This window comes from Dromiciops gliroides, chromosome 4 (assembly GCF_019393635.1).
Source record: "Dromiciops gliroides isolate mDroGli1 chromosome 4, mDroGli1.pri, whole genome shotgun sequence".
Taxonomy (NCBI): Eukaryota; Metazoa; Chordata; class Mammalia; order Microbiotheria; family Microbiotheriidae; genus Dromiciops; species Dromiciops gliroides.
The window spans coordinates 306,572,424-306,585,832 of NC_057864.1; the positions used below are offsets into that span (position 1 = coordinate 306,572,424).

The 13,409-nt window shown below is 36.6% G+C and overlaps 1 protein-coding gene across 6 annotated transcripts in view; it reads left to right on the plus strand.

Annotated features, from left to right (window-relative positions):
- Positions 1-13,129, plus strand: part of DOP1A (DOP1 leucine zipper like protein A) — a 118,985-nt gene extending 105,856 nt beyond the window's left edge. For 3 of the 6 annotated variants that reach the window (XM_044001380.1, XM_044001382.1, XM_044001381.1), the window contains 11 exons: positions 56-132; positions 896-1,005; positions 1,558-1,707; positions 1,871-1,932; positions 3,092-3,244; positions 4,268-4,404; positions 5,008-5,063; positions 5,837-6,001; positions 7,216-7,345; positions 10,360-10,419; positions 12,208-13,129. In XM_044001380.1, coding sequence (XP_043857315.1) covers positions 56-132; positions 896-1,005; positions 1,558-1,707; positions 1,871-1,932; positions 3,092-3,244; positions 4,268-4,404; positions 5,008-5,063; positions 5,837-6,001; positions 7,216-7,345; positions 10,360-10,419; positions 12,208-12,513 — 1,406 coding nt within the window. In that variant the 3' untranslated portion in view covers positions 12,514-13,129. The remainder of the gene's footprint in view (positions 1-55; positions 133-895; positions 1,006-1,557; positions 1,708-1,870; positions 1,933-3,091; positions 3,245-4,267; positions 4,405-5,007; positions 5,064-5,836; positions 6,002-7,215; positions 7,346-10,359; positions 10,420-12,207) is intronic. The other 3 variants (XM_044001383.1, XM_044001385.1, XM_044001384.1) reach the window with 1 other exon arrangement.
- Positions 13,130-13,409: the final 280 nt, after the last annotated feature.

The following is a 13,409-nucleotide window of genomic DNA, read 5'->3' on the forward strand; positions in this document are numbered from 1 at the left end:
ACTTTTGTTTTGAGTGAATATATTATTATTTTTACCTGCCTTTTGTTTTATTTAGATATGTTACCTGCTTTGGAAACATCAAATATAACTCCTTCTGTGTATAGTGTTCATGCCCTGACATTACTTTCCGAGGTAATTGTTCTGTAGTGTATTTAATCATGTATGACTTTTAAGGTGCTGTGTATTAGTGCTGATGATAAATAAGGCTCCTGCTATTGAATGACTTTTTAAAATCATTTTATACTTTTTTCAAGAAATAGGATTATCTGTTTTAAGTAGATTTTAATTTTTATTTAGCTTCTATCATGTTCATTGTACTCTTTAGCAAATTAAAATCTTTCAAAAAATAGTATTTACATTACAAGTTTATAAAAGAAGTTGTGGTATGACCCTATTAAGAATTGTGTGAGGGGGCAGCTAGATGGTGCAGTGGATAAAGCACTGGCCCTGGATTCAGGAGTACCTGAATTCAAATCTGGCCTCAGACACTTGACACTTGCTAGCTGTGTGACCCTGGGCAAGTCACTTAACCCCCATTCCCCCCACGGCCCCCCCCCCCCAAATTGTGTGAGCCTGAGTTTTTGTGCTTACTGACTTGGTTTGTGATCATTGAACATTTCGAAGCCATTGCTTCCCAGTGGCTCATTTAGGAGTGGTTGTCTTGCACCTTTTCATAAAATTGTGATGAGAAAAAAGCAAAATAATAGAAGTTAAAGTCCTCATTGCTTTAGGAGGAAGAGGGAGCAGGTAGGAGTGCTGTTTAACTAATAAACTTTAAGTTATTGGTAGGGATTCTTAAGAATTCGAGGTTTCTTGTAAACCTAAAGTTATTACTATTTGACAGTACTTGTTTCAGCTCATAAGATCACATTTTTCTGATTCTTATGGTTTGTAGGTTCTGGCTCATCTTCTGGATATGGTATTCTACAGTGATGAGAAAGAAAGAGTCATTCCATTACTTGTAAATATTATGCATTATGTTGTGCCCTACCTCCGAAATCACAGGTACCATTACTCTTTAAGTATATGGCATAAATATTTTTAAATTTCTTTTGAGCAAATGGAAATAAGTTGATCCTTTATGGCCACTTTTGCTTTTGTTCATTAAAACATGGACATTTGTTCTATTCATGTTTTCATTATATAAAACATCTAGGTGGCACATTGTATAGAGTTCTGGGCCTGGAGTCAGGAAGACCTGGGTTCAGATTCGCTTCAGACATTTGGTATCTTTGTAGCCCTGGGCAAGTCACTTAACCTGTGCTTTAGTTTCCTGAAATAAAATGGGGACAATAACAGCACCTATGTACCAGGGGTATTGTGAGGTTTAAAAGGGTTTAGCACAGTGCCTGACACTACATCCTTATTCTCTTCTCCTTCCTTTCCCTTTATCATGAACTATAATTGTAGCAACCAGGTTTAGTCATCTTTTGCATTGGAATATTTTTCATTTCTTTGCAGAATTTTACTAAATAGTTGCGGCTATAATTGTAATTATAAGCACATTAATTCAACTACAACTTGCATTTTAAATTAATTTTTTCCCCCTCTTTCAAGTGCCCATAATGCACCCAGTTATCGGGCCTGTGTTCAGCTACTTAGCAGTCTTAGTGGGTATCAGTATACACGAAGAGCATGGAAAAAAGAAGCATTTGATCTCTTTATGGATTCCACTTTCTTCCAAATGGATGCCTCTTGTGTTAATCAGTAAGTCATAACCTTCCTTTTATCAACCATCCTGGGCTATACTTAGTCCGGATGTTTTGGCTCCTAAGTGAGGCCAAGTCCAACAAATCAGAAGTTTCAGTGAAACCCCCCAAAATGTCTCTATTTTCTTACTTATATATGTTATAACCCTTTTCTCTTTTAGTTGGAGAGCAATTATGGACAACTTGATGACACATGATAAAACAACCTTTAGAGATTTAATGAGTGAGTATCATCGTCTGACAGAATAGAAAAATATCCTTTTTGCTCACTTCTCACTGTTCACTCTTCAGTTTTAGAAACCACCGCATTCAAAAATGTAAAGATTATTTGGTAGTCAGTCTACATGGGTACACACCTAGAGGCCTGCAGAGCATAAGCTTTGGCTTAAAGCACTTCACTCAGCCTCTTTGCCAATAGATGCCCGGAGCTATAATAATAACTAGCATTTACATGGCACTTTAAAAGTTTGCAAAGCAATTTACAGATTTTATTCATTTAATCCTCACAACAGTCCTGCAAGGTGATATTACTATCATCACTCCAGTTTCACAAAAAAGGAAACTGAGGTCAAGAGATTAAATGACTTGTCTAGGAGCACATAGCTGGTGTCTAAGGCAAGATTTGAACTCATCTTTGTGACTCCAAGACCAGTACTCTCTGCACTACACTATCTTAAAACAATCATTTTCTATTTTGAAGGGTTATCATGGAGTAGTGGGTCAAGTGGGCTTTGAAGAAGCCTCTGATATTGATTAGCTGTGGGACAATGGACCAGTCTTTTGACTTCAGTCTAAATTTCCTCATCTATAAAAGGGGGATTATAACTATAGTGCCTATTTCATAGAAGGTGATAGATTCTCAAATAAGACCATTTATGGAAAGTACTTCAAAAAATAAAAAAAGATGTGAATGTTACTAGTTATAGAATGTTTTTTATTATTTTTCTTTGGGGACAACTTGTGAAAAGATCCTTGGACTAGGAATTAAGAGAGACTCAGACTAGTCCCAGGCTCCCCATCTGTAAATTATAATCTCTACCCTACAGACCTCAGGTAGTTGTTGAGGATCAGACAAGGGAATATATGTTAGGGGCCTTTGGAAAGCTTCTTAAAGGCATTACAAAATCCAAAGTATTAATAGTAGTATTAATTAGTTTTAGCCTCCATTTCCCCCTGCCGGCAGATCATTTTCCCTTCTTTAACTGAGATTTCTACTTTTATCTGTGTGTATCCTATGCCTTTGGAACTTTGCCTTTTTGTCGTGTCCCCTGAATTCTGTATCTTCTTCCTGCACACTGTTGCTACCACCTTATATTGTTCGGTAATCTAGAGCACCTGTATTCCATTTAGTTTAATGTGCTTATGCATGTTTTCTTTTTCAGCGCGAGTAGCTGTGGCTCAAAGCAGCTCACTCAATCTCTTTGCCAACAGGGATGTGGAGCTAGAACAGAGAGCCATGCTCTTAAAAAGACTAGCATTTGCTATTTTTAGCAGTGAAATAGACCAATATCAGAAATACCTTCCAGATATACAAGGTAATTAGTAGAAAACCATTATTTTTGTCTCCTGCTTTTTGCAATTTATTAATTCCTTGCAGAACAATTTCCCCAGGTTACAAGTCTCTGTGAAATCAACTTATCATATACAACAGGAAAACGATTGCTTCAGTGAAACCTAAAGTCACCAGATTCGGGGAACATACTGGGACAGAAGTAGTAGAATTGCTTGAGACATTCTAATAGAATTGCCTAAAGGTTATATTTGTTTACTGTTAGAATTTCATTGAAATTTGGTGATGTTATCCAAACTTTTGCTATAGATACTAGTATTTTTGAGGGGTTTGATTCATACATGTATACAGAGGGGAAAATAATAAATTGAGGTGATGTTTGCCGCTGTGCAGAATTTGGAAAGCCTATCTGCAAAGCCATTCTCATCAAATAAATATTTGTTGGGCTCCAAAGTTGTCTAGTCTATCTACTGTTTCCTCTTTTTCACTCCACTGGGCCAGCTCATTTATAGAGGCTACATTTTGGAGTTTAAACTTCACATATTCCTGACTCACAAGAAAAATACCCCCACCCCCACCCCCAAGCTCTTGTATTTATTGTTTAGCTCTCAGTATTTAGCAACTGCTTATGCAGAAAGGGTGTTTGGACCTGCTTTGGGACTAAAGGATGAATGAAATCTCCATGGAGAAGGTAGTCTTGGGGGCAGCTAGGTGGCACAGTGGATAAAGCACTGGCCTTGGATTCAGGAGAGCCTGAGCTCAAATCCAGCCTCAGACACTTGACACTTACTAGCTGTGTGACCCTGGGCAAGTCACTTAACCCTCACTGCCCCACCCAAAAAAAAAAAAAAAAGAGAAGGTAGTCTTCCTTCCAGCTCATGGTCTTCTCCACTTCTTGCAGTGAGAGCTATAGACATGCATAACCCTTTTCCTTATTTGATAAATAAAGCCCTTAACAGTAACTGTGGCTGCATTATATGGGAGAGAGTGATAATGAACAGAATTATTCAGCAGTAAGAAATGACTTTATTTTGCTTTTCTCTTCCAGAAAGATTGGTAGAGAGTCTCCGTTTGCCCCAGGTGCCCACTCTTCACTCTCAAGTTTTCCTGTTTTTCAGAGTGTTACTTTTAAGAATGTCTCCCCAGCACCTTACGTCACTCTGGCCAACTATGATCACAGAACTAGTAAGTTGGTTTTGAAAACTACAAGACTGCAAGAGCCAGGTGTAGTTATATAATTAATAATGCTTTCGGATGAAACTTCCAGGATAGACATGAACTCCAGCCATGCTAATTACTCTTGTTTACAGTTGAATTTAACCATATCAAATTCCATTTCTACATAGTTTAAGCAGAATACATGGCCATTGTTTTCTAGTCACATTTTATACTTAGGTCTGTCTAATTGTTCTTTAGTCTTATCTGAAACAAGTGTATCTGTCTATTTACTTCTTTGCCATTTCCCCCAAAAGTAGGTTTTCTCCCTTGTGATTGTGTTTCGTGTCAGTTCCTTTGTTCTTTCACTTTCCCCCAGTGAAATGTGCAGAAAGGCCACTTTCATCTTCTTTAAAACTTCTCTATCTGGTTTCACCAGCATTAATTTGTGCTTTCCAACTTAAAAATACTTAAAGTTTCTTGCAGGGAAAAAATAAAATATAGTTGAAAAGAACTTGGAAATTTATCCTAAATATTAGGAAATGTTTGCCCTAAAGCGTCATGATTGTATGGTAATAGAATTTGATGCCCATATAAGTGAAAAACATTTTCACCTGATTGTCTGGTCTTCAGGTGCAGGTATTTTTACTGATGGAACAGGAACTCAGCGCTGATGAAGATATTTCAAAGTAGGTGTGGTTACTTTCAGTTTATTAGCCTGAAATCCCCTTCAGTTTTACTAAACAGAGACAGCACATATAGTCTCTCATTGGACAAGTCCAGAACTCTCCTTGCCTTTTAATAAGTATAGTTTTATAAATAATTGTTCCAGTAGTGCTCATGAATGGTCATATCTGAATAGCTTCCTCACTTTTTTGACAAACTAATCATAATTCATGCCATCAAGCATAAGTATATGAGCATAGTTTTAAATAGTGTACTATGACTCTGTTGTATTACAGTTCCTCATTACTAATTTTACTATCCCATTGATCACATCATGTCCATGGAAACATCACTCTATGGTAAAAACATATCGGCCCAAAAGGCAAGCTTAGTCCCATCTCCCAACATCAGAGTTGTAACATGATCATTATGATCATTTATCTTATGTTTGTTGCCTAAGAAAGCTGTATTTAGCAAGCTATAATAAGGATTCTTATGTTTTCTTGGCTTTGCAATCTATATTTACATATTTTGCATGTGTGACTATAACCATTTATGAGTTCTGTATTCCTAGGATTTAACAAAACTTTTTAGTTGAGCACAGCAAAATTCACTTGTCCATGACTGTTATTGGTAAAGCTAGCCAAATAACAGTTGCTGGGCACCATAATTATTTTATTGGCTTTGGTGCATGATATGAATGAATACTTTTTATATTATTTTAAATAAAATATAAATGGAAGATTTTTCCTAGAACCAGTTATGATAAAGCTGATAACTATCATCTTTCCCTTAGAACTTCAGGACCATCGGTAGCTGGTCTGGAGACCACCTACACAGGAGGCAATGGTTTTTCAACTTCATACAACAGCCAGCGATGGTTAAACCTTTACCTCTCTGCTTGCAAATTTTTGGATTTGGCTCTAGCATTGCCATCTGAAAATCTTCCTCAGTTTCAGATGTAAGTAAAAGCAAAATGAACTATTTACTTTTTTTCCCCCTGAAATTTTCAAAGACTTTATGAAAAGTATTTGATGTATATAAGTTGGAATCTTGATCTCAGAAGCTTATTTTCATTGATGTGCAAAAAAGATTAGTGTGATTATATTAAGGTGGGTAGATTGAAAATCCCCTTTATGGAGTATCTTGCACATAAGGTGTCAAAAATAGATTGGTTAGTAATTACTGGTTTTTTAAAGAATATAATTTCTTCAAAAATAGCTTCTTAAAATAAGAAGATAATATGGTGGCACAGTGAATAAAGCATCGGCCTTGGATTCAGGAGGACCTGAGTTCAAATATGGCCTCATATACTTGACACTTACTAGCTGCGTGACCCTGGGCAAGTCACTTAACCCTCATTGCCACCTCCCCCCAAAAAAAGAAGATAATGTATATTTGATTCCCTTCAGGGAATATTTAACTATTGTAGAGCTGTATTTCCATATGATAGACTTTGCTCTCCAGACCACAGGTGTGTTTGAAACTAATAAACTCTTTTACCATGTAGACTTTAGGATAATTGACAGATAAAATCATTTGTACATAAATCACTTCATATATTTCCTAGTCATTTTTGGGAACTTTTTGCCAGGGAGTCAGAGAGTCTGTTAAATGTCTTTGAACAATGCTAAACCCACAGTCTGTTAACTTGGGTTAGTTTTTGTTTGTTTTCCAAATTTTTTGATAACTATTTCATTATAATTGTTTTTCTTTATAATCCTGAGTATCTTATTTTATGTATTTAGAAAAATTATTCTAAAAAGGAGTCCCTGTGCTTTCCCAGATTATATATGGGTCCATAACACAGAAAACGTTAAGAACCCCTGCTAGATGAATTTGGGGCAGGGAGAGAAACATTGTAGTACAAAGTGTACTGAATTTAGAGTCAGGGTACATGGGTTTGAATGATAGCTGTATTACTTACTTGCCTTATGACTGTAGGCAATTTTTTTTTTTAAGTGAGGCAATTGGGGTTAAGCGACTTGCCCCAGGGTCACACAGCTAGTGTTAGGTGTCTGAGGCTAGATTTGAACTCAGGTACTCCTGACTCCAGAGCCTGTGCTCTATCCATTGTACCACCTAGCTGCCCCGACTATAGGCAAATTAATCTGGGTCTATTTCTAATCTGTAAAATGAGGTTAATAATATTTTCCATTGTTCCTATATGAACAGGTATCGCTGGGCCTTCATTCCAGAAGCCTCAGATGATTCAGGTTTGGAAGTTAGAAGACAGGGTACACATCAACGGGAATTTAAACCTTATGTGGTCCGACTAGCAAAACTCCTCAGGAAAAGGGTGAAGGTAACTTTTTTTTTGTTCTAGTTTTGATTTCTGTAACTTTATATATAATAATTGTAATAACATATTGGGCCAGATAAGAGTTAGAACCTAAGACTGCCTCTTAAAATGGAAAAAATGTAGAGGCATACATTCAAAAATAGTATACATTATAAATTGTTCTCAGGTGTTATATAAGTCAGAATAAGGGGCTTGGGGACAGAGACTAAGTGTGGCCTATATTCAAACCAATATAATAGCAATTAATGGCTTTATTTAATAGATACTATGTTTATTCCCCAAATGAAGTAACATTGACAGAATGCAAAACTATTTTTTGTATATGCAATGAAAAGGCAGGGGAGAGAATATTCATCTTTTAGTTAATATGGAGTGTGATTGTGGTAGAACTCACCTACTAGACTATAAACACATTTAAAAATTAAAAAACACTGTAGGAGGGGCAGCTAGGTGGCGCAGTAGGTAAAGCACCAGCCCTGGATTCAGGAGTACCTGAGTTCAAATCTGGCTTCAGACACTTGACACTTACTAGCTGTGTGACCCTGGGCAAGTCACTTAACCCCCATTGCCCCGCCAAAAAAAACAAAAAACACTGTAGGATATCACTGAAGACCATCTCAGTTATTATTTTTCCCTTATCTAAAAAATCCTATAGTGACTGAAACGATATATAAGCTTAGGGCTTACTTTTTCTACTTTAAAAACTGTAAAGGGGTTTTTTTTAACCAACTGAGTAAAGTCAGCTAAAGTTTGTAATAAACTGATTTCATCTTCATAAACTAGCAAAAGAATTATTTACCTGCATTTTCTCTCTCTATCTCTCTCTCTCTCTCTGGCTCACTCTCTATCTCTCTCACACACACACGTGCACATACACAATATTTAAATAGTTGTAGGGTACAATAATCATATTTGTTGTTTCATTCTTACATGTAATTAGATCAAGGAAAGGAACTTAAAATATAATAAATATAAATTCCATAATATTCTACCAATATTATTGACTTCAAAGTAATACTAGTTGAGGTTCTGGGATAAGTCTTAAGAAAGAAATGTCATAATGAGATAGGCATAGGGAAAGGAAAGACATATAGGGAAAAAAAGATGCATCCATTAAAGTTTGCATTTTTAAAAAACCACACAAAATGAAAATATTAATAGAAAAGGGCTTTTCGGAAGAAGAAACATTAAATTGATGGCTATTCTGTAATGGTGAGTTACCTCGAAGAAGTACCTTGGAGAGCTTTTAACAAGGATAGATTTTAGGGGCAGCTAGGTGGCACAGTGGAGAGAGCACTGGCCCTGGAGTCAGGAGTACCTGAGTTCAAATGCGGCCTCAGACACTTAACACTTACTAGCTGTGTGACCCTGGGCAAGTCACAACCCCAATTGCCTCATTTAAAAAAAAAAAGATAGATTTTGTTCACTGAATATACATTTATCATTCTGTACATTTTTTAAAAATTACCTATCCAAAAGTGAAAATATATTAGAAAATACAAGTTAGAAGGACCAAATAGTGTGCATCCTAAAGAGATGGCCAGGGAAGATATTAAATGAGTGTCTTTTGTTTAGAAACTAAAAAGGTGAACTAGATTCAAAGTATATTCTGGGGGCAGCTAGGTGGCGCAGTGGAGAGAGCACCGGCCCTGGAGTCAGGAGGACCTGAGTTCAAATCTGGCTTCAGACACTTAACACTTACTAGCTGTGTGACCCTGGGCAAGTCACTTAACCCCAAATGCCTCACTAAAAAAAAAAAAGTATATTCTGGGCCAGAAGTGGAGAGTGGGGAGTGGATTTGGGTATTGAAAAGTTTCTCTCAGAAACAAATGTCATAACAAAGGTAATGCTAGTCAGCAAGTATTTTGCTTAAGACCCAAACTGCATTTTGTCACCATATATACTTGAAGGATTTCAGACATAAAAAAACCAGGAGGGGTGCAGTGATGGAATGGATAAGAGCAGGTCTCAAGAACCAGGACTTGATGTCAGGGTGACATGAGTTTCTTGTTCCACATGTGGCACATATTGGCTGTGCCCCTTGGTGGGCACTTTAACCTTAGTAATCCAGGCAAATGTCTAAAAGTACATGTTGCAGAGCCATAGCTGATCTGCATTGGGGAAGGAGTTTCCTTACCATAGCCAATGAACTCACAGTTCTGGATTTTTTAAAAAATGAGGGCAGGGACAGCTTCAAAAATGTGTGATACTATACAGGATAGTTGTTGGGTTTTTCCCCTCCAAATATAAAATGTGTTTTTTGGTTCATCTGAGTGATTTTGTTTTGTCAAATTCCATAATTTGACTTTGGCCAATAAAGTATAATCTTTGGCTCAAAAGCCAATGAGATAAAATGTTAATCAGTGTGTCCTGTAAACCTACTGTCATTTTTTTTGAATGTTAAAAAATGTGTTCTTTTAATCCCTAAATTCTTTCAGAAACTGAGCACTTGTGAGAAATTCTGTACTATAATGAATTCTAGTTTACAGCACGATGATTAGAGAATCTCTAGTCTTCTGGAGCCCCATATTCAGGCAGCAGCTCCAAACTACATTATACCATATGAAAATGGAAGAATGGTTTCTAAAAAGGCACCACTTACAAATCTGAACTCTTCTTTTCCCTAGCACAGTGTGAGGACCAAAGGTTTGAAGGGTCTGAGTTTGGGAGCGGTTAGAGCATTCTGATGTCCATTTAGGAAATTTTAATTGCCAAAGATAATCCCTTTATTTGTGATATCACATGTCTACAACTATAAGTAGATTTTCTTGCCAGTAAGTTATGGTGTGATAGATGTGGCACTCAGGCACACTTTACATTCTCTCTTACAATTAATTAGATCGTATTTAAGGGATGACTTGCTAGCCTGTTGCCCAAAACATATCTAAGGAATAAGAAAATTGTTTTGGTGGAAAGAATCTTCTCATCTCATCTAGACTACAAGCTGCAAGGTCTTCATGGCCAGACATACTTTGAATTGGAACAAAGGCTGTGAGTTTTCCTCTTTCCTTCCGCAGGACAAGGAGGAGAACTTTAAGACAGTGATTTTGGAGGGATTGGAGATGGCCAAGCATCAGGTGAGGGTGGCTCTTTGATGCTTGTGATATGGCAGCAAAAGCTGCCACATCAGGACCAGATACTCACAGCCATACCCAGGTCTGGATTTCAACAAGTGCAAGAGAGGTAAACAGGGAGGAAGGTTTTCTTCAGAGACTTAAGTGTAGAATATTTTGATGAAGGCAAAGGGAGATGGGCCTTAAGTTCTTCTCCAATTTTATGGGTAACTGAGGAAACTTGAGTAAGAGTAGATTTCTTTTGAATAATAATTCATCTTTTTTTTTCCCCTAAACCAAGGAAATATTAAAAAACATTAGTTAAGCACACATGTATCAGAACCTATGATACTGTGCACCTCATGTTTATTTGATATTTTTGGTTTGGGGATAAAGGTTCAACAATAGCAAAAGTATCCATATTTAAATATTAGTATTCACCAATTTGAAAGACAGCAAGAAGAATCTCTTAAAACAAATGTTAATGTTTTTAATGAGAGATTGTTCTTTGTATTGTTTGTCTAAACAGTTTTCATTCTGAAAGATTTCTGGCTTCACTGAAAAAACTTCAAGGTTGCCAATTTGCTTGTAGTCAGATAACCAGCAGCTATGTGATTCTGACCATCACCATGCTGACTGTTCGTCTTCTGTTCTAACCTAAAGTGCACAATAACTTTTAACGCCCATCTCAAACCTCCTCATTATTATTACAAAATACTTTTTAAAACAGTTCAAAGGAACAGTGAAGCTGTTTTCTGTGTCTTCTCCATTAGAAATGTAGTGGTACGAAGGCATTCTTTATGGGCAAAAGGTAGAAAGCATCCCAGTAGAATCTCATCTAGGAAATTAAAATGTTGTGCCTGTCTTTAGGGATAGAAGCATAGGACAAGTTTTCCTTCCTAGGTCTCAGTTGGGTAGCTGGCAACCCCTTTTCCTTCTCCTTTCTCTATTTCATTGTTTGTCTTCATTGTCAGACCTGTTTAAATTGTTTAAATTTAAGTATTTTTTGGTTCTCTGCTTCTGTCTCCTCACTGATCTCTACAGCATTAAGGTTCTTCTTCTTTGTTCATACTGTCTTTTGAGTTTTGAAGTTATCTCCACGGTCAATTTCCTGCTTGAAATGTCTAACAGAATTTTAGGGTCTCATGTGCAAACAGGCCAAAGATTTCTGTTTTCCTCACTTTTGTTTGGGCACGTGAGCTGTGGTATAACCCCCCCCCCCCCCCCGCCCCAAACAGTGTCTCTATGCTGGATCATTTTCATCTCCAGTGAAAAGGGAATTGATTTTTTTTCAAAATCAGAATGACCATCTCTTCCTTAGTCTTCACCTTTAGATATTGCTTGTAGTAGTTAAATTGTGGTATGAACTACAGGTATAAATACCTTTGTGGGATTCCATAAAACTCTGAATTTTGAATATGCACCAAGCACAAGCTATTAACAAGTGACTTCTTAGGTTTCTAGAAAGTTAACTCCAACTGATTTAGAGAAACTTAATGTTTTAAGTAATTGGAAAGCATTTTCTAACAGTATTAGGAAAGGAATCTTTCACAAACTTAACATTTTAGGGGATTAGAATTCTGGCTTTGCATGCCAAGATTATAATTTGAAATTTTATTTGATATCTGAAGATCTGCTAAAATTTACTTTTAAGTAGAGAACAGCAACTGACAGTAGTAAATAGGGGCCTAGAATAGGGTAGTTGTAGTGGAAAGGAGAGAATGCACTTGAGAGATAGTGCTAAATAGAACTTGGCAACGGCTTAGGGATGTGGTATATTGTTAGATGACAATTCCTTTTTTGTTTCTACAGAAAAACCCAGAGGAAGACAACTCAGGGAGAACATTAGGTTGGGAACCAGGACATTTGTTACTAACCATCTACACTGTGCGTAATATTGAGCAGCTCCTGCCTTTCTTCAATGTGCTCAGCCAAGTCTTCAATAGCAAAGTCACAAGCAGATGTGTGGGACACTCAGGGAGCCCTGTCCTCTACCCAAACTCCTTCCCTAATAAGGACATTAAAATGGAGAATAACAAAATGTTTTCCAGCAAAGCCAGGCAAAAAATTGAAGAAATGATAGAGAAAGATTTTCTGGAAGGGGTGATAAAAACTTGACTCACTGGAAATGGTACTATTCAACTTAAATGTAATGGTTTAAAAGAAATCTTCCTGCGTTGTATAGTTCTTTCTTTTGTATGTATGTAACAACACAACACACTTCAGGTTGTATCTAATTTAAAAATTTGTATATAAGAGCAAATGTTCTGAATGTGGCCTGAATCACGTTTAAATATTGTTGGCTCATATTGATTATGGTGCCAGAGAAATATATATATATAAATAATGGATATATATATATATATATATATATATACACCAAGTCCACTTGTTTTACTGTCTTGAGTTCTGTCTTAATTCTGCAAAATACAAGTTGCACTTTTTTTCTATTTGAAATGTTTCAGGCTTTCTTTATCTAAAACAGCTTGGACCAATTGTTTCCTTAACCCCACTACAGTCTTTTCTACTATTTTAATTCTAATTCAACCTAGAAGGAGAGACTGAGTTCATCCAGTCAACTTTTCACTTAAGTGGGAACAATTAAGGGTGAGCCTGGGGCTAAATGGTACTAACTTTGTTTATATCCAAACCTAAACATTTCCATCACTAAGTTCTTGGTACAGTATCCAATTTCTAAGTTATCTTAGTTTTTAATCCTAGGCAGCACTACTACCTAGGTAAGTATTAAGACATAATCTGCTAATCAAAACGTCATTCCTCTACTGAACACCTTCAGAATCTTATTCTGCAGGGATAAGAGGCTGAGCCTTTTTTCAAAGAAGCGATCGATCCTTTGGCAAGAAAACACTGTACCTTATCTCTAATACCATCTTTCTTGGTTTCCTTCTTTCATTTTTGGAAGGTCACAGAATAGAATTTTTCAAGATAATTCTCACTATAGCCTTTAGAGAAAGTGGATTCAATTTACACAAAAAGCTAAGACAAACATTCAT